Raw genomic sequence first — 23,192 nt, 5'->3', positions numbered from 1 at the left:
AGTTCCATTGCTCCTGCCCAGGCCCTGCCCCACAGGGAGGTTGGAAGCCAAAAGCGATCCTCCACTAGCCCCGGGAGAGCTATGGATGGGCACCGGCGGGTGATCGATGTTCACCTTGCCATGCATCAGCAGCACCCAATGACACAGTGCACCTCTGCCCTTCCTCCTCTGCTGCAGACCAGTCGTGCTGAATTTCGGCCAGCACATCCCCATGGCCGACTGGGCTCCCAGCAGCCGCAGCAACACAAGGTACGGGACCAGACTTACACAGGCACAAAAGGGAAATGTGCCCTCCGCACAGAACCACGTCACTACGTGCCGTGTGCTGAGGCGCTGCTAATTTGATAAGCCTTTGCAGGGTGGTTTATACACTTGGAACAGGTTGGCATAGGAACAACGTAAATATTTTCAATACATTGTCAGCAGCGTGTAGCAGGAACTTGTTATCACTGATCCCCACAACCGTTTCAAGTCTAAAAAGGTGAAGGTTATGGAAAACCATCCTGGGAGCACCAGTGGGCAGCAAGTACGGGGCTGTGGGAGCACCTCACCGGCTGGAGCAAATGGCTGGCAGCAAGCCTGCAGTGTGGAGAAGGTCCCAGAAGGCCAAAACCCTGTTACAAGACCTGAGGAAAAGATGCAACCAATTTCCATGATGACAGCTTGAGAACGGAGGGAAGACTCCCATCCCCAGCACGCGGCTTCGCAGCCCCCAATGAGCCCTCCTCGACAGATGCCTTGCCCTGCTCTCGGCAGCAGTCCCACCTCCCACAGCAATCCTGTTCAGCCAAGCCTCAAACTGGCCAGAAGCCTTTGATGGGGGAACTGCTAAACACAAAAGCCACAAAAACTCTTATTCAGAAATCTTTGCCTCTTAAGTAAATCTTAAAGCTCAGTTCTGAAATAACTTCAGTATCCAGTGTAAAGACACTTCCAAAATACACACACGCATGTAAATGTAATGTAACCATCTCAGCAATCAGCTGGTGCTGCTGGAGCAGCTCCCAGCCCCAGTCACACCCCAAGAGGCTGCCCCTCGCTCCCAGAGAGGGCAGGGACAGGCACCAATGGGTGCCCATGATGGGGGCAGCAGCACTCCTGCTGCAAGGCTTAGCGGGCAGTGAGGCATCTGCAGGGCGTACAAGCAATTAGAGAGTTTCACCTTTCTACCCCAGCTCCACCGGCGCTGGACCACGCATGCACTCGAGCACACCACCACCTCGCAGCAGTGGGACTGCCGAGCTGCAGCTTTGGCTTCTGCAGGAAAGCCTGATTAGCATCGGAAAGAAGGGAAGGCAAAGCCAGAAGATTTAGCAGCTTTTAAAAGGAGACAACCTTGGCTTTACTTCATCTCAGCCACAATCCCTCTTACCTTTCCAAAGTCATCTCCTGGGGAGGCAGGCTACAGCCAGGACCAGCTCCTCCACGTTGCACATCCCAGCTGGTAGCTCCCACCCCACCATGCCAATAACTCCTCCTCTAAGCAAGCCCCCCCAAATTTGAGCTCTCCCCTGCACTGCCAAGAGCCTCAGAAAAGATTGGGAGTTAACTGGAACCAGCTGCTTGCATCTTCCCCCTCTTCTCACCTACCAGCTGGTTTGATCTAGTACAGGTAATGAGGAGTGATCCAGCAGGACAGAAACAAGCAGGAGTGCTGGTGGGAGTAAATAATTCTCTCCCACAGCCAAACACGTTTTTATGAGGTCCCAGTGAGAAAGTGGATCCCGAGCGGGTTATCACAGAAGCACAGCTCCAGGCTCAGCTGGAGGTTTGCTGCTGAGCCACAGGCGCAGAGAGCACTGAGCCTGCAGCTCCCTTCCCATCCCCGTGCCCCACCAGACCCGCTCCTTGGGCTGGCAGAGCCAGACCCTGCGCTAATAAAGCAGGTATAGCTTTTCTAATGAGATACCAATGCTTTGTAAAGGTCCTAACGAGGGACAGGGCATCTCGGGTGCATCTGACGCAGGCTCCTTCAGGTGAACAATTACAAGGCATCAATGTTAATCGTGCTGAGCCATAAGCTACGTCACTTGCCATATAACTAAAATTTCACGATGCTAGCCAGCCTGCTACAGCTATGGTAAGGTTAGCAGGGACCTGAGCGTGCCTGTGACGAGCTTCTAATGACTGTGGTGGAAGGAGCAGAGGCGATAGCCCGTTGATGAGCCGGCTCCCGGGGTGGCTGGTGAGCACGTGGCGTGGGCTCCACCGTGCCATGATGCTTCAGAGATGACTCAGAATAAAACAGACTGAGCTGAGAACACAAAATATGCCAAGGTTTGGAATGGAGGTTATTATTGTTTGCTTAACTTTTCCTGAATTTTAAATCACAGTTCTGAAATTATTTCTGATCCCGCTTGAGACCCTTTTTTTTTTTTTTTCATAAAGCATAGCTAGAGGAAAAACCCTAGTGCAGTGATTTCGGCTGTTCACTGGAGCGTGCAGCGCAGCAGATGGGAGCCCCTCCAAACCTCCGCAAGCGCCAGCTCTGGCAAGCCGTGCCATAAGCCCACGGCTGTCAACTGCCGTGTCTCTCTCCATGTAACGTCACCCCAGCACCAGTTTCTGCTCTGTAGCTCTGTACCACGCGCTGTCCCTCTTCGTCCCTTCGGGACACGTGAAGGGATGCTAAAGGGTTAACAAAAAGACCTTTGTGAAGCCAACTGTAGCTAGAATATGCAGATAGCAGTAGGATGTGGCTCACAGTGGGAGATGCCAACCTGTCTGGGAGATGGTATCTCTTTGTAACAGGATTAACAGATCCTGAATGGGTTCTTCAAGGCACTCTGAAGTGACCCCCAAGATAAGCCCAGAAGGACCAGGCCTTGCCACTCAGTAGTCAATTTATGACCATCTATGGAAGAAAGGCCCAGAGGTCATGGAAAACAACCATTGAGAAGCCCCTCCACAATGACCACTGGGGACCCCCAAGACCACCGACTCAAATCACTGAGCATGTGTGATTGGGAGGGGAATATGTAAATGAATTTTGGGAACTCATTGCCATATTTATGTAAAACTTGTATATAAGCTACGCAACTACCCTGTGCAGCAGGCACATTAGGAGGAGCGATCCCCTGTGTGTCCGCCGTGGCAATAAAGAATGCCTGCTTGATAGTCTGGCAAATTGACTATTGAGTCCTGATTTCGGCTTTTCACGGTTTCACACAAATACTGTTAACTTGCCCCAGGGTGCGTTATGGCACAGGTTGTTCAGAAGATCTCCATCATCCCAAGCAAGGCGGGAGCTGGGAATGACCAACCGGCCAATTCCACCCTCTGCCACGGCAGGTTTGGGCCAGCTGCAAACATCAGTCAGTATTTTCAGTTTCTTTTTCTGAAGATACTGAAGAGCTCCGAGCCAAGCATAGCTGTCTGGAAAACCAAAAAAAAACCAACCTGATTAAACGAGGATTATGTGTTGGTAATTATTTTAATGTACCAATCGTTTTTAAATTCATTTAATATCAGCCTCATTAAGTGACATTAACACCAATTTTCATCCTTGATCAAATTTAAAACCTCATCAAAAAGAAGCTTTCTTTGAGATTTCTTTTCTGAGAAATCCGTTCCCCTTTAACTGGGGATGCTGGACAATAATGGGGACTGGTGGCCTGTGACTGGCTGTGCAGAGCTGGCTCTCATCTGGCGCTGAACCCTCATGGACTGCGTCCCATACTAACCTCTTCCTAATTTTACTTAGGGCTGATTTTAGAAAATTATGTATTTATTTGTGTTGTCCTGTTTAATAATCCAAAGTACGAGCAGAATGTTAGTTTTGTAATCTCCCCCAATCTTTCTGAAATATAATAATAAAAAACAGTGGTTGGGAGGATCTCTTATTTAATATAATCGGGATGAAAATTTTCTGGTTCTGATTATCTAGAAACAGCCATCCGTAAGATTTCGAGATCAGGGCATAAGCAATTTTCTAGCCGCTCTAATATGCACAGAACGCAACTGAAATTACACACAAACACACACACGTTTTTAAACATGAATATTTACTAACATAAATAAACAGTGTTTTATAACAAAAGGCACAGATTTTCAACTATAAACAATGGAAAAATATTTACAATTTGCACATACATAATCAAACAGCAAGTGCACAATTGGTCACTTCAGATCTTCTTTTCTATATTTTGAGATTTAGTTCCTTCCAAGCAAGTAATCTAATCAATTCTGCAATGTCCCTTTTTTTTTTTCCACAAAAACTGCTACCAATGCCAGATAAGAGAGTTTATTAAAATGATAATTTAGCAGCACAAGCTTTCAGATGGAGACAGTGTTGCTAACTTCTTCATACTGGATAATAAAATAAGGGTAGCTCTGATCGTCATTAAAAATGACAAAAATCTGAGGCTCAAAGTAGTTGTCCACACAAGAGTCATAGAGGTCGCTGGTAATGCTGCCGGGGTTCACCGGTGGAGGTCTCCTCATGGTGTGGTTACCCACCGTGTACCTTCCTGTCAGTACTTTCGCCAGGAACATGTAATGAACTCCTTTGGGTGACCTTTTGGAAAAGTTATGGGAATAACTCGCCTTTCTGGCAAAGTAACTGCCCTGTCCAAACATGGTGGCATGCTTCCCACAGACGCGCGGGTCGAAATTGTGCTTGCAGATTCCATCCACCACGTCCTGGGAGGTGCCGTGGAACAAATGCCTTTCGTTCATTATCCTGTCAAGCCCCGTCATTTTTTTTGACATATATTCCTTTTTCCTGGAATAGAAAACGGAAAAGAGAAGATGAGCATTCACTGCAGATCTACAAGGGAAAAGCAGTTTTCACTACAGCTCTTGAAGTATCAGTATTACCCTCTGGAATAGTAGAGCTGCAAGAGGAGATATGAAAACATTTCTGTATGGCTATCAGAGCAGGACTTCCACTTTCAAATTAAGCTTTTGTGTGAAGTAAGTACTTCTGAAAGGTCCTGAGCTGACAGTGCTGGAGGCAGAGCTCTCTCACCTGCACAGCAGCAAAGGCAAAGCAGTTTGAGAAATGCCTGCTTGTCTTTGCCTGTATTCCACCTCGGATGCTGAAGGAAATCTTCCCCAGAGTGAAAACAAGGGCTGTGCAAAAATTAAATCCCACTACAGCTTCAGAAGAGGCCACAGAGAGGAATTACTGAGAGACAGAGTGGGTGAAGGTGCTCTAGACCGGCAAGAATACTGTAAGGAAGTCAGTCTCTGCTCACACTGCCCATCCCTCGACTTCTCCTGAGATTCTGCATTTCTTGAGAAGCGAGAGAGAATCCACAAATCTAAGTCTGTATCAGTTACAAAGTGGTCACTGGATGGGAACTTTCAGACACAGCTTCCTTGGTTTGAACAGGATTGGCTGACACAGGAGTTCATCTTTGCCAGATCACTGTGCGACCCTGGGTCGCCACGTTCTGGGGAACCAAGGCACTAACGGCTATCTTCAGCAGAGAGGTTATTTGATGAAAATAATGCCTCCTAATTTGGCTGGAAAATGAACCAAAAGATTTTTCAACTAGATATTTTGGATGTATTTTGAAGTTTCTGTGAAGATACGTTTTACAGAAGTTACCAGTAGATAGTGTATTAAACCTCTTCTACCTAGGAAGTTTCAGGTATTTTTCAGATGAAGTTGCTCAACTGAAGATGCTCCTTCAGAAAATCTGGAGTTTATGTATTCAACTTAATGATCAAGTTATATTTTGCAGCCCAAATTACATATTTGAAGGTATTTTTCCACTAGTGTAGAAGAATGGTATTTGCATCATCTTACCTTTTGTATTTCTCCCAAAGAAACTGATTTTGCACTCTCAGAATTTTCAAAATTTTGTATTTGGTCTCTGGCACAGTCTTGTGAAACAGGTTATAAATGGTTCTATAGCTTTTATCTTCCTTCAGAACAGGCACTTGGATGAAGTCCTGAGATGGATCCATACTAATCCAGGTTTCAGGATAGAAGTTTGGAGAGGTAACAGCAGTTGGAGCATGTGAGGAAGCTGGGTCAGCTGATGGAGATGGTACTGGAGAGTTGCCACCTAAGGTCCTAGTTGGGGAAGGAGAAAAAGGCTGTGCTTAAACATTCACAAACAGAAATGCTTCTGAACACATGTATTTCATCACCAATGTGTCTCAAGCAATTGCTGCTCTTCAGTTCTGTAGCAATTTACATAATCTTTAATGCTTGTTTAAAACAAACACACCAGCTATTTCTGCTATTTTAGTAACTCCTCCACCCGTACAAACTAATAACAAAATCTTGACTTTCAGGGATGCTGTTCCACATAAGGAAATCTTACTGCTTGGTGGTGTTTGAAAGCCTGCTATCGCCATTATTCACATTCTGGGGTGGGGTTATAAACTACAGACAGGCAGAACACTACCAAATACAATTATTTTGTATGTTAGCTATAAACTATTAGTGATTTTAACATACAGAACAAGACGAATAATGTGGCAACATTTGACCTAACTTCCTTAAAATACAAGGAGTAGAAGCATATGCTTCCTTCTACAGTATGAATAATGCATAACCCCAACTAATAACATTTTCTAGGCAAAACTTGCACATATTTCACCGCGTTATGTAGAAGAGGAGATGCTATGTTTTCAGTGCTACCCAGTATCATGCTTATTTTCATTTGCACAGGCCAGACGTCGATTTGCGTTTGCAGTTGCTTGTTTTCATGCGAGAGACCAGCCCCTCCTCTTGGGAATGCTGCCAGGTAAGAAGTCAGGAAGGGCTGAAGGAGGGGAGCTGCTGCCTGTAACAGCTGTAGCAAGAAAGCAGCACAGATGCCAGAAAAAGAACAGACACCAGTAAAATCCAGTTAAAGACACCAACTGTGGTGTGGCAAGACTGTTCTTAATAAATACCTGCACCGCTGTGGAAGTTTTCACACTCTTGAAGCTGCTAAATTTAGATAAAGAGCATGGCATTTGTGGCTTATGTTCACCTGACTATAATCTGAACGAGCAAGCCTTACTCAACTGAGTAATCCTTACTTATTGGAGTTCTCCCACTTACGTCAATGAAAATACTTTGAACATGTAAAGCTTGCAGATTCATGCTCTGGTCTGCACATTTTAAGTACGCAGCTCTTCAGCTCCTACAAGCTGGTGAGGTTCCTTTTCAGCTGCAAGAATATATGCAACTATCTCAAAATTTCACCAGAGGAGTATTTTACCACAGTATTTTTATAGGAAGAGCTGCGATTGACTGCAGGACCAACCCACAATGAATGCAAACGGGTAAGGTGCACTCAGAAGTAGGCAGGTCTTGTTAGGACAGACTACAAGGGCACAGGTACCCAACTGTCTGGCTGGAAAGACACAATGTGAATCTTGTCTCTAAACCCCACAGACAACCTTAAATTACATTTCATTAAATTGAAGTTTAATGAACATTAAGGTTCATGAAATTTCTCAGGTCACTTGTGTTCTGATAACATATCACTGCCAAAGCATAAGGAGAAAACCTGTTCTGACTAGGAGGAAAAGGGGAAAGTGAATCCTTTGTGCATTCATCTTAGGCAAGCTGAGGTGCGACAACATCCAAGGCCAAGTCCTGCCTCCTAATGCATATGCAATTGGATTTTGCACACAGGAGCGACAGGCAAACTTGATTCCCTACGCTGTCTTTGTAAAAAGAAAGTTTACTGGAGAACAAACAAACTCTCAAAGCTTTGCTAAAGGCAAAGCCATCTTCTCTGGAGTGACTCTTCAGGAATCAATCATCTTTTGTTCAGGCACGATGCTGCCTGAAAAGCTGCGTCATGGTGACTTCTGCACCCAGCCAATCTGTTCTCAAGGTACCGAAACACAATCACAGAGCAACTTCTGATTGTCCTTGCTCGTTAGCCTGCTTTTCTCTGCAGCACCAACATAATTATGCAGATAAATAAGAATTCTACTGCTATTCACATCTTACCTACAGAAATGTCAATTAAGGTTGCCTTTCTGAATGTTTAATGCTAGTGATACATGAGCCTGAAAGAACCGTGTGTGATTTTTTACGTGACACAGAAATAATTTAATGTGATTTTCTGATTGAGCTATTTAGGTCTAGGAAAAAAGTTGGGGGAAAAAAGTCTATTTTTAAATCAATACATTTGATGTGAATCAGAGAGACAAGTAAACTGTAAGACCACTCACACTTTTCAGAGCAGCCATACTCTTTAAAAAAGTGTTCACGTGGCTTTCACCTGCTGCTCAAATCTAAAAGGAGACCTCACTATTTGCATAGATTTGACTCCAACTCAAAATTCTTCTCATTGTTTATTAATAGTTTAACAGAAACCCAGAAGATGGATTTTTTCTAAGAATGTTTATTAAAATAGCAGTCTGCAATATTACAGTGTGCATTTAGTGTTTTTTTTTCCTCCTAAAGTCAATGGGTAAAAAAATATTACTGTAGAACCTCATTCACTCACACTTGGACTGGAAGACCAAGCACAGAGTAATAATAAGTTACGGGTTAACGAGTAAGACATCAAACAAAAAAAAAATATTGCAATCCTTTGGTGTACTTCGTTCATTTCTTCTGACTACTGTAAATTATTTGTAAGCATTTATTATACAAGGGAAGCCATTGAAAAGTCAACATTTGTCAACCACTATCACCCACTTCCCACAGTTTCTATTCAAGTATTCTTTCCCAATTTTGTAACTGATTTAAGCAGGTAGTGGGGGGAAATAAAAAAAATCTCAGGTAGTGTTGTGTGATAAGTGGAGGCAAATACTGACTTCTCAAGGATAGCTCCCATAAATATTTAAAATATTCTTTTGTTCTCTGCTAAGAATTGGTGGGTGTTTAAGTAAGCATTACAGCTTTGAGATAGAGAAAATAAAAGAATGAGGTTTACTGCAGAACAACAGAAGCTTCAGAGCTTAATTTGTAGATTTGGTAGCTGGCATGAATAGTTATGGTCAAGTCCTCATGAGTGTAGAACCCTCAAGGGTCTACCAAAATTAGTGGGAATTGCGTAATTTTAGCGCATCTCAAAATTATAGACTTGCACTGTAGTAAAATAGTCACCGGTAGCAAAACATCAGGAGAATACCCCAAATCGTTAGTTTTTATTAAGATGATAATCAGAATTGCTATAACCAGAAGGTCCACGCTTGGTCTTTTTACCTGCATCCTCCCCATATCTCTTTAATCATTTTGGGTTTCCTTCCTGTAAAACCGTATCTAAAAATGTTTCCAACAAGCACGTGTTTTGAGTCTCTGGCCAAATTCACATTCGTCTCGCAATTAGATGTGGTAACAGCTCTGCAAATGAATGAGCATCCTAGCCCTACTGCAGCAGTTGAAGCTCCCTTGACTGGCCCAGCCTGCCAAGCTGCCGGTCAGGCTAGCGACTTCCACCCCTTTGCTAACAGGACAACATGTTCCTGACTACCGAGTTCTGACAAGGTTTCCAGCTGCGCTGGTGTGATCACAAAAATGGCATTTTTATGAGTTGTAATCAAAAATTACTATAATACACCACCTTCCTCACTCTGTCTTCGATGGGCAAGCGTATTCACCCCCAGCTGAGAACAATAAAAACAAGGCATGCTTTAATTGTGCTGGAAAATTGTAAAAATGTTTTTGAGCGCTCATTTTTATGGGACCTAGAACTGATAGCCTGGCAATCACTATAGCTGGTGAGATGCTGAAAGCTGGACAATACTTTGGCAAACTGGAAGTACATCCGGGCTTCTGATGTTCTGCAATCCACAAGGCACATTATAACCTTTAAATAACAAACAGAGCCTAGCAGTAAGGAGTTCCTCAGGTAATATTTATCTTGAAAAGTGGCAAGCAAGAACTGCCAACATGACTAAGATTTTTTTTATTATTTCTTCTCATTTTTCTACCCAGTGATGCCTGTTGCCTTGTCACATCTTAGGGAATACAGTCCTCAGGGACAGAACAACATGATGAACAAATGCAAAGTTTCCATTTTGCTGGAATACGTACTGTAAAAATGGCATCAGCACGATGCAGGAGCGAAGAAGGGGTCTCCTCTTGATCTCTCTTCTGAAACATGCATTTTGCTGGAATCCATCTTTGATGTTTAAGATATACTGATTGTGCCAGGTAACAAACCGAACCTCTTTCAGACCCCGGCAGCTGGCTTCTTCTATCAATCTTACAACAGGCTGTTTCAAGAAAATTAAGAAAACAAAAAAATACACATGATAAATGACACATTCAAAAATTTGTATTTTTGCCAAAGACCTCAAAGAATTCCTCTCTCTTCTCCCTTCCCCTCTCCTCTCTTTCCCCTGTTCTGAGGCACAAGAACATTTAGACCACTGAAAAATGTTCTGTTAACTGTTCGTAAGAATTGCCAACAAGGCAGGTTTCACAACTTTCCTATGTAATTGGTGCTGGTGCTATCATATTTTCACATGCCAAATGCCATTCCCAATATCTAACCTAAAATTCCCTTGCCACAAATTACTTACTAAGCAGATTTCTAGAGATTAGAAATTACTTTCTTGGTACTGATATCGGCCGGTTTGCTCTCCAGTTTGACAATTTGATCAGCCTCTGTGTCCCCGATGTTTTCAGGGATAATTCAAGGTGCGGTCCAGCAGAGCAGAGTTCTCCCTTTATTGCTTTTTCAGTTCAACACTGACCTTGATTATCTTGCTCAATAACTCTAAGTAACCTTCCTGAATGTTCGAAGAGGAAACAGACTAAATATATATACACAGTTTATAGTATGTATTGTACACAGAGTTTTGGGTTACAACCCAAAAGCGGGATTCTGGAATATGTTAAATACCTCAGAGTATTCTCTCCAGCCAAAGTGGTCCCTGCAGAAGTATTTCCAGACCGTGTAGTAGTTGGAGCTAGAGCTGGGGCAGGAAGGTGTGGACAGCCGCCGCATTTGGTCAAACTCAACAGTTTCATATAATTTCATAACATTCAAATCCACCCAAAACTCATGTCCCCTGGAAAGAACAAGAAACCCAAAAAGTTTTCACCTTTTGTAAACCATTTTACAAAGATCAATCGGAGGTAACAAAACAGACAGTCAGAACCACAGTTGGCACAGAGATACCCTCGGTCCGGCTGTGCTCACATCATACAACCCTGCGACCATAAGGATGTCCCATGAGTTTGAAGCAGGTGCAACGCAGAAGCAAGTGCAAAGAGCTGCAAGGGCAATGGAACTCTTCAAAAGTTTCCATGGACAGTGGTGGAAAAAACAGCACAGAACAAAACCTCAAACCCAGCAGTCTCCCTAGTCCAGTGGTATTTATTCAGTATGCATGAATGGTACAAAAATCAATATACATATCCTTGACATTTTGAGCATACTAAGTAAATACATCACACAACCATATTTGATGAAGCAGCCACATACTATTCAAAAGGTTATTCTTGTGAAAGTTAGCTCTTCAGGGAAGAAAAGAAAATGTAAATGGCTCCAGATGAGGAGCATCTGCTGCCAATCCACCAGAGAGTTCAAGCATCTTTCATCACGCGCAGCAGAAGAGAACTATGAAAAGAAAACGTCGTTTCACAATTATTGAGCCTACGCTGAAGAATACTGAGGTTTTCTGAGTAGCTATATTGCCGCTACAAAAATCAACGCTAATATGCAGCTTCACGTGAAGTGACTGGCGTTTTCAAAAGGACCCAACGCCAACAGGGGGCTACAGATTAAGCAGCAGAGTATACCCTTCATCTAAAGGGGAACATAAAAGCGCAGGTCCTCTATGCTTTACAAAGTCGTGTTTAACAGCGCTTGGGGAATGGCTCAGCAAACAGTTTCTAATGCTGTTTCATTAGTCAGTGTTAAGAAAGAGACATCAAATTAAAGAAAATTCTCAAGTAAAGCGTGGCATTCTAAAGCTCTGCTGATCATTAGACAATCACTGCTTTATTAGCAATCAAGAGCTTAAGAAATTCATAGAAATTGAAAGAAATCACAGTCATATTCATTCCCTACAAAAGTAACTTTTTTAGAACTGGGATTAACATATTTCCAAAATAATGCTGTTTACATAATAAGTTTTCTACTTTGATAATCTCTTTACAAATTGTCAGCTTACTGCTGTTCATTAACAGTTACTAATCTTTAGCAACTGGAAATGCAGCTTTTGAGATTATACAAAATATTTTCTTTGAATTCCTAACAGTAAACATAAATCAAGCTGATACTTGAAATCCACAACTTATTTGTAAAACTTTGGCACATTAATACCATCGGCATCAAAGTACCGTATCTGCAACTTGCCACATCAAGCGACAGCCATTCTAAACATCTGTATGATTTCATGAATAGATTTGCTTGAGAATGGCTGCAAATTTGCTAGCTATTTCACACTCTTACTGGTACAGTTGGTGAAGAGTTTTATTATCCTGCTTTCACAGAAAACTACTGAAGAGTTCCCACTTTAAAAAACGATGATCAGCTGGAATGATCCTTCATTTCTCACTAGGTGATACAGGCGTGTAGCTGTTCTTACTGTTTATCATCATCAGTTAATTGCATTTGGGCCTGTGAAGTGCTAAGCACAGTTTGAAGTATTAAGCACTTTCCTGACATAAACGAAAAGGCAGTGTGTCTGTTCCTACAGGCTCAGAATCAGGGGCACCGATCCACTGTTGTTGGGGTACATTTAGATTGCGCTCTGTTTTCAATAAGCATTCATACAGACTTAAAGAAAAGAGAGAGAACGGCCCCAAAAGTCGTATCAAACTTCTTAAAAACGCAATTCCATGAGCTACTTTTGAAGTTCTTTGGACATAAAAATCATTCTTTTTGCAACTCCCCCAGCACCCCCAGACCAAGCCCCAGCCAGCACGGGTTTGTGCGCCTCATTTCAGGACGATTCACCGGAGGGTGACTGTCCCTACCATGGCAGTCACCTGCGGCGGGAACGGCCCCAGCCAGCTTGCTCTCCCTTTACGCTGAGAACTTACTACCAAAAAGGAACATCTTACCAGTTCCCTGCACACGGTTCTCTAAAAACTGACACAGAACCACGCTAATTAAGATGAAAATTTTGTCAAGACGACACTATCAGACCAAATCCGTATTAGGTTTAACAGCGTGTTCCCTACTTGCGTCAACGGCATACAAAATCATTACGGTTAGAATATGAGTGCAGGAGGAAACCAGCTATTCTGCGTAGGAGGTGTACTTTAATAACCCATGTCTTCCCAGCCAAGCTGCAGCCCCCCGCGAGAAGCTGGATATATTAATTAAAGCGGACCTTCCACAGCCCACTGCCTCAGCGGCTGGGGCACGGGCACCCACGCGACTCACAAAAACACATATAACAACGGCACGACCAGACAAACGTCGGATGGAGTCAGAAGGAAAACTAGCACTGTGCAAAGCGAATGGCCAGTACAAAGGGACCAAAGGTAAACATAAGGCTTAAAAAAATACACACACTTTCTGGAGTGAAAAAACTAGGAACAGATCACCCCACCTACCTGGTACGTAGTCATTTTGTTCTATAACAACAAGCTACAATCTACTTTATTTAAAAATAATGTGTGAAATCATGAGGACATCATCCCTCTGAAATACCAAACTGTGTTGTTATTTATAGTATTTGCAGGCATTGCCATAAGCATGAGTCTTTGAGTGAATTTCTTCATTAATATATTTTTAATGCTGCTTTAGGGACATTTGCTTCTTCTCATCAAAGCATAGTATTTCAGTTCTGAATTTCAGTGCCTAATAAAGCTGTCATTTTTGAGAAAAGCGCATTTAGCAATTGATATTGTTTATATTATCCTTTTTGAGTAAGGAGTTGGACTTGCTGTTTCAGGGTTATGTTGCACCTGCAAATCCATGTCTTGAATCAAGACCCCCAGATACTGTGCTGTGTATTACATAAAACAAATACACAGAAAGATATTTTTCAGTACAAAACCTCACAATTCGAGCATTCATTCTCACTTCGATATCTTTTAAAGTCAAATACCACAACACAGTTCTCCCTAGTCCAAAGACCTCCAAGAAAGAGCAAAGAAATGGAAAACCTGTCTTTTTTAAGTAAACTATTTTCTTTTAAAGGTGGTAAAACCCAGAGGATTATTTAATTTTAGTATAACTTTGTATGTTTTATGGGTATAGTGAAAACTGGTAATGAAAAAATGTTTGCAGTGGTTCTATGCTAATGCAGTGCAAAGTAAAGAGAATCTGAAAATCAGCATAAACTCTGAACACAAAAAAGATTATCCACTGGCATGGTGAACTCTTTTAAAAAAGTAATCACATACTGGTTAATATCCTAAAAAGTTAAAGGCCTGTAAAATTTTGAAGACTGGGAAACAAATTCCACAGACACTTGAAACATGGCTGGCTTCTGATACATGACCTCGGTATTTCTAATATGGGCTTAACTGTGTTAAAATATGGTCTCCAACAGACACGCACAGCTCTGTAGCTAAGCAAGGAGAATCAAAGTAATGCAATGGGAGGGACCCTGTGGAAGGAAAAACATTTTCAGAGATGAACACAGTATGAGACTGCTTTTCCTCATGCTTGTATTGCAGAGCAAGCAGATCTTCGGGATGAACTCCTACAACTCCAGGTTGACAATACGTATGCAAAAAAGCATATTTGTGTGCAGACACGTTAAACTGCAAAACAGGTGGGGAACTGTAAGGTCTTTACGTGGCTTCCTACCAGTAGTGCTATAACAACATGAAAGCTTCACAAGTAATTCCAGTGAAACAAATGGCAGTAAGTTTTTTCCTGCAAGAAACAAAATCTGTGCACAGCTAAGCGCACATCTACATTATCTCTAAGACTCGGTTTAAGATTTATAAGGCTGATGGCTAATGACAGCTTACAGTGAAAACAGCTTCTCTGAGAGCTAAACATTTTGCTGCAAAACCTGTATAGAATGCGCCAAATTATTTCTCAGTACTGAAAAATGTGATGATTGTCTGCTGTTTGGAATTTTTTACATTTTTGTAGCTCACTGTTTCTGCCTCTTCTTTATCAGATTCCCCTTCCCTGGAAGCAAAGTGAGGACAGGATGGCCATTGCTCATTGACATATGCTGACAATTCACTGGAACAAGAACTCAGGCACCAAGCACCGAAACAGCCGATTACCACCCCTTCAAACATTCTTCATGAAAGCCTACGTACGCTATGCCACATTAAGCGTTCTTGTTTTCCCATTCCTAAATAGAACTGCTCAGTCTGCCTGACTGTAAAGGTCACAGCGTTTCTGAGCAACCCACCTTTTGGTGCGTGCCCGGGACAGGGAGCAGAGCAGAGCTCCCAAAGCTCCCGGGCACCTAGCACTGGCTTTCAGCTTAATACAAATCCATCACTCTTCAATTAAAGATGAGGACACTGGCTTTGGGCAGTTGCTACCTGGGTTTACTTATAGTTTCTCTGTAAGTTGGGCTGCAGCTCAGAACCCAAAAAACCCACTCTCTAATTATTTCTTGAAGAAAAAATGTAGTTGAGATATTTCTTGGCAAGGTATCCCCTATCCATTTCCCTTAGCTGTAAATAGGGAAAGTTCAGCAATTTCAGAATGTAACATAGCAGAATTTTCCTGAAACTCAAACTTCTGTTACATTAGGGATGCTTTAAAAATGGTATTTTTATTTTTCAATTTGGTAAAGTGTTCAGAATGCTACTTCCCATTAATTTTAATGGAAAATTAAGTGAACAAAATATATAAATATCCTAAAATCTACACAAGTGCTTTGTTTTTTCCCTGAATATTTTAACTAAAAGCTTTTAAACTCTACACACATTTTCTACCTAACAATAAATTATTTGCAGTAACACTGCATTATTGCATATGGCGGAGAATTTTAGACAAATGCCTTTTTTAAGTGACTGCATCTGAAAAAACACATTATGTGCTCAAAAGCCTACCTGATTTTTTTCCCCCTAATTATAACATTGGGAATAAGAAAAGATACTCTTTTGCAAAAAAACTTGATTCGCATAAAATACAGATTACTCCAATGCTCATTTACATTCTTTAACAGTGCACTTCTCTATTCAGAAGTATTAACCATTTCAAATTACAACATTAGCTGGCTTTTAAGCTCTGAAATCCTAAAACATATTTAGTGAAGTTGTTTAATAATAGCTCTTCAGTTAAAGAGCTTCCTCTGTATATAAAAAAGCCTATTACCAGCTTACATCATGCAAAACCATAAAAAAAAAAAAAAAGAATTATGATTACAACAAGTGATTGTGTGATTACATTCCTGGCCTCAGTTTTGAGACACCAGTGATGAAAGCAAACGTGACAACTGTACTTCTCAAGTGCCTGAGGCCTAAATATAGGCAGAAGACCCCAAATTTAGGGTTCAAGAACAGTAAGAACATGAGATGGTCAAGGTTACGTCTGATATGTTCTTTAGCATAACATCACTATCTTCTGTACAGTTTAATGATTTACTACTTCTGATGTACAGCGTACATTATCTGAAATAAAGGCTATCCTCCATAATGTATAGATTATGGATAACCTATAGACTGGGAGAGCGAAAACCCAACAATAAGCCAGCAAGGCACACACCGCCTTGTTTTGTGCCCTGAAGGGAGCATGACAGAACACGTAACACATCACGGGCCCGCGACTGCACAGCTACTGCACCTCTGGGAGATGCTCACCTACACCCAATGGCAATGAAAGACTTGGGTGCCACGGTGATGACAGGCAGAACAAACACACACAAAAACCCCAGCAATTAAAATCCCTTCTTGTGTGCCAGGGTGAAAACAGACTCATCCCAACACTTCCTCTGCACCGTCTCCAAAAGATGAGCTCCATGCATGGGGTCCATCGCTCTTTACACTTTTCTTGGGCAGTCTGTGTTAAGGAAAAAGGAGACTTTTGTAGCTAACATGATAAAAAAAGAAATTTAGCGTTGTTACTTGTGGACTTTGAAGTCTCTATCTGGAAATATCAGTCTGGAGAAGAGCAGGAAGGAGATGATGAAGGCTACGGTTTGTCAGCCGTTTGAGAAAGCAGGAAATGTATTCAAATACCTTGGTGGGGCAACGCGTTACTCCCACTGCCGCTTTGTATCATGCAGCAGGAACAGCCTTCAGTACAGCTTGAAACCAGTAATAAAAACAACGCTGTCTTGTTCTACAGACAAATTTATTAAACCTCTCTGCAAACACCACAAAAACGTTGCCTCATTACTATCGCCGTTTTTCCCAGGAAAGGCAGATACAGAGACTTCGAAGTTCCGCAGAGAATCTGTGACTGAAGTGGGAACAGAGATTTCTTAAGAACTTCTCTTCACCGACTAACCAAATAAGGGTCTCTATTTATAAAATAAAGCAGTTCAATGGAATTATTTGCACTGAAAGAATAAGCATATTGAACTCTGAAGAATACAGCACACAACCCCAAATTTGGTGCTGTACAACGGCACAGTTCAAAATAAAATTCCACAAGTGCTCTCAATAGCAGAACCTGGTTCCCCGGGGTAAGTTACATCTTCTCTGTACCCTAACTATAAAAGAGTAACACAAAAGACAATCTCTTCAGAACACTGAACTGAGTAGGTATCTTGACTAGCAAGTTACAGCATTGAAGTCTTTTGTGAGATGCACGTAGCCTGCTAAAATAAAGGTATTTCGGCTCATTCTTCCTTGCATTTTTCTGCAGAACTTCAGTCTAACGTGTGAATCTTCCTGTCCTGGTTTTGGCTGGGATAGAGAGAAAATTCATGTTATCCCAGCCGAAACCAGAACACTCTCTGCTCTTTCCATTCAGTAAGACCAATGTTCACTAGATGTTATGTACAAATAGATGACTAGGAGAAAGATTTTTTTGTAAATGCTATGAAAATGCATGTGGTTTTGAACTCTTCTCCTAAGTTCAGTTATATGTCATGAGTCTTACCACAAACAGGGTTCAGAAAAAAAAGAAACCTAGTGATCAACAAAGGTCTGTACAGGAAATGAAACTCTGTTCCCATCAGAACAGCTGTGATACAAAGCAAGACTGAGAGTTAAACACCACTTAGATGATGAAACTGTTGATTTTCTCTCTATGACTAAACCAGTTCCTCTCTGCAATAGCAACAACCTGAAAGCCACTCAGGGGAACAAATGAGCTTAAAAGATCCAAACAGGTATGAAAACCTTTTGTACTTAGGGTTGCAAGATTAGTCAAATCGAACTCAGCAACTGTAGGAGACTCAGCAACTGTAGAGACGCAAGTCAGGCATTTACACTTTCTAGCGACCTAAAATCAGCAATATTTAATTTTATTTGTACCAAACAGTTGTTTGAAGTTGCAGGCTGCAGTCCAGCTTTGGGCAAGGGACCAAGTGTTTAAACTCCACTGTATGAAACTGAACTTCACTTAAAGAACATCCTCTTCATAAGATCTTTCTTTTTAAGCAGAGGTACTGGCAGTTTGAAACAGGAACATCAGATCTGAGACAACAGCAGCCCAAATTTGCTCCCATTGAAACCAATACCAATTCCATAGTATTAAGGGTAAGCAAGGGCCCAGGTAACACTCATAAGGGGACGTTCTTCAAACACAGCAATAAAAATGCAGCCAAATCCTAGTTATTGCTACGAGGACTGTGAAAGGAAAACAGGAACCTTCTCTCACGGAAGCAATACTTTGCACCAGGGCAAGAACAAAAACAAGCTGGTAAACACGATCTCGCAGTCCTGATCTTATCAGTATCTCATCATTCTTAAACTGCACAGAAGGGCGGCAGGTGACAGGGCAGGAAATTAGTTTCATATTTTACTTAAATCTGTTCCTTCATCATGTCACCCTGCTTCTCTCCGCAGTGACTGTAAGCCACGCAGGAGGCGTACAGTGAGAAAGTCTCAGAAAAGAAAAAGGTGCTACAGAAAGATTTACCTCTATACTTAAAAGGCTCCATCATCGGGGGGGGTGGTGTGTGTGTGTGTGTGTAGGGGAAATAAAAATCTATCAATATAGTAGCAGCTATACTGCTCATATTAAAAAAACAAACAAACAAACAAAACCCCTGAAAAGCAGTTTTTTCTGCCTTTACAATTGGTGACTGGGGGTGCTTAAAAAGCAATCTTCTGTAATTTTCACACAGGGTCCAGCCTGACTTGCACATTTGTTAAACTGAAACAACTACTGGGATACTAGTCCAGATGTAGATACAGCCGAGATGAAAATCAAGCCCCAGATCTTTTCTAGCAGGAGAAGAAAAAAAAAAAAAAAAAAATCCACCAAGAGCTCTGACACGCACAGATACCATCTCTGGATCAGGAAGTCATTGAGGCATGACTGCTGGAAGATAAGAGCCTGTCCTGAGAATTATGTTTGTTCTGTTCTACTCTTCCCAAGAAACCCACTGTTGGCCACTTTTGGACATGAGGTACTGGATTAAAATGGTCCTTTGGTGTGAACTACCGGTTAGTTCTAAAAATCTGTAGCAGGGAAGATTTCAAACACATTCAAATCTTCCAAGGATTACTGCACATACCTTATTTCATAATTCAAATCCAAGTTGCATCTTCTATTTGCAGTAGAGAATAAACATGGATGTCCTTGTCTGAGGTAGATTGCTGGTTTCAAAGGTCTCCTACCCACATCAGATGAGGATATGTTTTGCAGTTTTGTCCATTAGTTTTAATTTTTATATCAGTAGATGTTCTAGAGACAGCACGAGCACAGCTCTGAGTGGCAACAGACCTGATATAGGACAGGGTTTTCATGTCACGAGAGAGGTATTTGCTTTCACAAAGCTGCAATACAAACACTTCCTGAAGCACTAGATGGAGTCTAAAGTCCCATTTTTTAAAAATGTTCTGCACAGACATGCCTGCTGCTTTTTTTTTTTTTTAAATTCTACCCAATCTCAGGACTTAAAATACCTCTAAGACGTAATAAGCATGATAAGTAATGAAACTGCATCATTTTCATCAATGTTTTACATAAAACGGTCATATACAAGCTTAACACTCACCAGTGACCACCAATTCTGGATGTTTCAGTTTCTGAATGTTCCATCCTATGTTTCATGTCACACCCTCCACATGCAAGCTTCCCCCCCCCAAAAAAAAAGGACTCCTGCATACATTTGACTACAAGTACCAAATTTTGCAATTATTACTCAGCTCAAATCCCTACTGATTTCAACACATAACTGTACCCACTAGGAAGGAACGTCACGATCGCTGCTCTTGCTAAGCAAATCATTGTAACAGACTCTTTCTGTTCCTCATCCTTACAAAAACGGGCAGGCAGAGAATGCTACAGCACCGTGCCTGCTGGATTACCTGTAAGCAACTCTTCGGAGCAATCTGTTTCACCAATTATAAATCCTGGTTTCAGAAAGGACTGTTTTATTACCATAAGTACACAGGGAACAGACTGACCTCAACCTGGGGCCAGGTGACAGCTGTTTCCAAAACTGTAATCTGTTTGTTGACGTGAAACAAGAAAAGGGATACACGAGTGATTGCCAATCCTATGGCAGCTCAGCATAACACCTCTAACTTCCCTAGATTTGTATAGCTAGAAGCCAATTAGTTTTATTTCATATGTAAATGATACTATAAAGTGGAGCAAACAGGAATTCATTGAAGCGTACTATTATAAAGCACAAGGCAAACACTTCTAAAATCACTTCACATGCTTTTTATTTAGACTCTCTGTCTTGCATTCCTTCTAGCAAGGAATTAAAAGAAGTTCAAAACCATTCAGCTGTGTACATTCAAGAACCACCACACAGAAAATCGCCAGGCACAGTGAATTTCAGCTGTTTTCTCATCTCCGGTGTTATCAATAACACATCAGTTATCTCATGCACTGTGGCAGCTGCACAGATCAGAAAGATAGCTTCCTAAATTTAACTATTCAATTGGTTGGACGACATGCAGAAGTCTATGAATGACTGAAACTCTTCCACTGTGCTCTATATGATTTAAAAGTTATATAAGCATATTCTAACAGCATCAGAGAAATGAGTTATCCCATGAATAAAAAACCAAAAGAAAACCAGTTCCCTTTACATTTATTTTTGTCCTTACCTTTCCTTCCCAGGTGCCCCCATATGCCCACTGACAACCCCATTGGGGAAGACAATATTTACTCTAACTTTATCCAAGAACCACGCATGTGCACTGAGTAATTAGTCAGCTGCTCCCAGGCAGAGTATGCACCATTGGAGGTCCACCTGCTTTTCCCTGACTGGAAGCAATTTCATTTTGGCCTCTCTCATCTAGCTAGAATGAGCCATTTCATAAAATTTACAGAAATTGAGGGGGGGGACAGAAATCAAAGCTACTATGAGAAGGTGAGATGGGATATGCTGGGGTACACGTTGTTGAACAGATGCTGCAGTACCCATGGCATGCAGGGATGTCTCTTTGCAAGAGAAGGGGTGGGATTTTCAGCCAAAGAGTTGGAACTGATGCATTAGGAACTGCAGAGTTGTTTTAAACAAATCCCTGTGTAATCAGTAATGATGTTGCTTATTTTGAAAAGCAACATATGCATGACTGGACAGGTGTGTATGTGGGGAAAACCTGCTCAGTTCTGCAGCCAAGTATTTCCCCTTACTAAAGAGCATCTTAAAATATCTTGGGTACTCTCATACTGGAAAGCAGCACTTGGCATTGTTCTCTCAAATACTTAGCTGCAAGCTGGAACTTCTCCAGGGCCTCTCCTCACATGTATGAAGAAAACCAAGTGCTTCTAAGTATTTTAACCTGCTTAAATACATATTCCCCCAGTTGTTTAGATAGCTTGGTATTTGGCTCTAAATACTTGATAGACTTAAGAAAGCAAAAATATAAACAATTTATGATAAAGTTTTATACTCTGTTTGAGGCCAAACTGCAATGAGTATCTGAGGCAGTCATGTTACATAGAAGTAACTAAACAAGGTTTACCACTTCTCCGACTTTAAGATCATGTTCCCTTAGGTGAAAGGCAACAACTGAATGTATATTTTACATTACTCATCTCAATAACATTGAGATGAAGAAAGATATATATAAATAGCTACTTGAAGAACATCATATTTGAACTTAGAGCTCATTCTCTAATTGAGCCAATAGCCCAACACTTTCTTGAACGGCCCAAATTTCTTGGAGCACAAGGGCAATACTATGCATGCAGACTGTAATGATTACTTACTATGCCATACAAACTGTGTTTAAAACAACGAGGGATAAACAACTACCACCCGCTGGTTGTCAGGCTGGCTTCTGCACAGCCCTTCTTGGACATGCAAACTGCTGAACAGACATTTCCTTGTTGTATGCAATCTGTATAGATAGGCCTGTAAAGCTAGTCTGACCACAAGAGATTAATAGCTTTAGCCAAATAATGCGGTAACCATGTGAACGATGAGCTGTTCTAGCATGTTTGCGAGCCTCTCAGCAAGGTTCAGCATGCTGCTATCTGCATCTTGTTGCCAGGAGACACAACATCGCCCAGGAACATAAGGGAAGGCAGGTTGCAGTGACCACTAGTGAACTCCATGAAGAGTCATACCAAGTCCAAGCAGTCCACATCGAAAGGTTTAGCAGGTTCTTCTGATACAAGATGGTGTCGCATAAGAAGAAACTGGCGACAACACATAGTAAAGCATTAACCCCCCGGCTTCAAAATCTAATTCAAACTCATGTCAAGCCTATGTTTTAATGCATATCAGATTCAATGTTTGAAATCAGCAGCTCTAGTCTTAAAAAAAAAAAAGTTTCCTTCCTAGGTTCTCACTGATACTTATGCACATGAAGCTCTTCAAGGGATGAAATACATACAAGAGTATCAGAACCTGACAATTTGTCATTCTGTGGTAAGCAGATATTATAAATCTACAAGTGTCATCCAACCTTGCATTGGGGCGTGACTTTGTAGCACTGACTGAAGCAAAGACCTTCCCAACATCTTTTAAGAGAAGGACGAAGAGTACAGGCTATAGAACTAGCAGCTCAAAATGGAATTTAGTCAGGAACAACTGCTGTTTAAAATAATTTTAGTCTCAGTAGACTACTTTTACCTGAAGTAGTCAGACACTCACTGGGTAGCCAGTTCAACTCAATGAGATGAAGTCTAGTTTGTATTCAAAGAATCTGCCTCCACTTCCACTGCAGTTTCACGCTGACTGCGGAACCAGCAGCAGAGCTCTGACCCAGCACACCTGGGTTTTCTGAGATCACGCTGTTTCTCTGACTTCATTCTCAGTTAACAGAATGTCATGTGTCTGGCAACACACCCAGTAAGTTTCTTCCT

At 41.7% G+C, this 23,192-nt stretch overlaps 1 protein-coding gene across 2 annotated transcripts in view; it reads right to left on the bottom strand.

The window, feature by feature from the left end:
* Positions 1-4,047: 4,047 nt before the first annotated feature.
* The window catches only part of LOC104122319 (TCDD inducible poly(ADP-ribose) polymerase), a 42,273-nt gene continuing 23,128 nt past the window's right edge, over positions 4,048-23,192 (bottom strand). For both annotated transcript variants that reach the window (XM_035889985.1, XM_009634426.2), the window contains 4 exons: positions 10,761-10,929; positions 9,947-10,128; positions 5,756-6,025; positions 4,048-4,723 (listed from right to left, as the gene is read on the bottom strand). In XM_035889985.1, coding sequence (XP_035745878.1) covers positions 4,276-4,723; positions 5,756-6,025; positions 9,947-10,128; positions 10,761-10,929 — 1,069 coding nt within the window. In that variant the 3' untranslated portion in view covers positions 4,048-4,275. The remainder of the gene's footprint in view (positions 4,724-5,755; positions 6,026-9,946; positions 10,129-10,760; positions 10,930-23,192) is intronic.

The sequence above is a fragment of the Egretta garzetta genome, unplaced genomic scaffold (genome assembly GCF_000687185.1).
Source record: "Egretta garzetta isolate BGI_Z169 unplaced genomic scaffold, ASM68718v1 scaffold172, whole genome shotgun sequence".
In the NCBI taxonomy this organism is placed as follows: Eukaryota; Metazoa; Chordata; class Aves; order Pelecaniformes; family Ardeidae; genus Egretta; species Egretta garzetta.
This window is presented reverse-complemented; position numbering and strand designations above follow the sequence as displayed.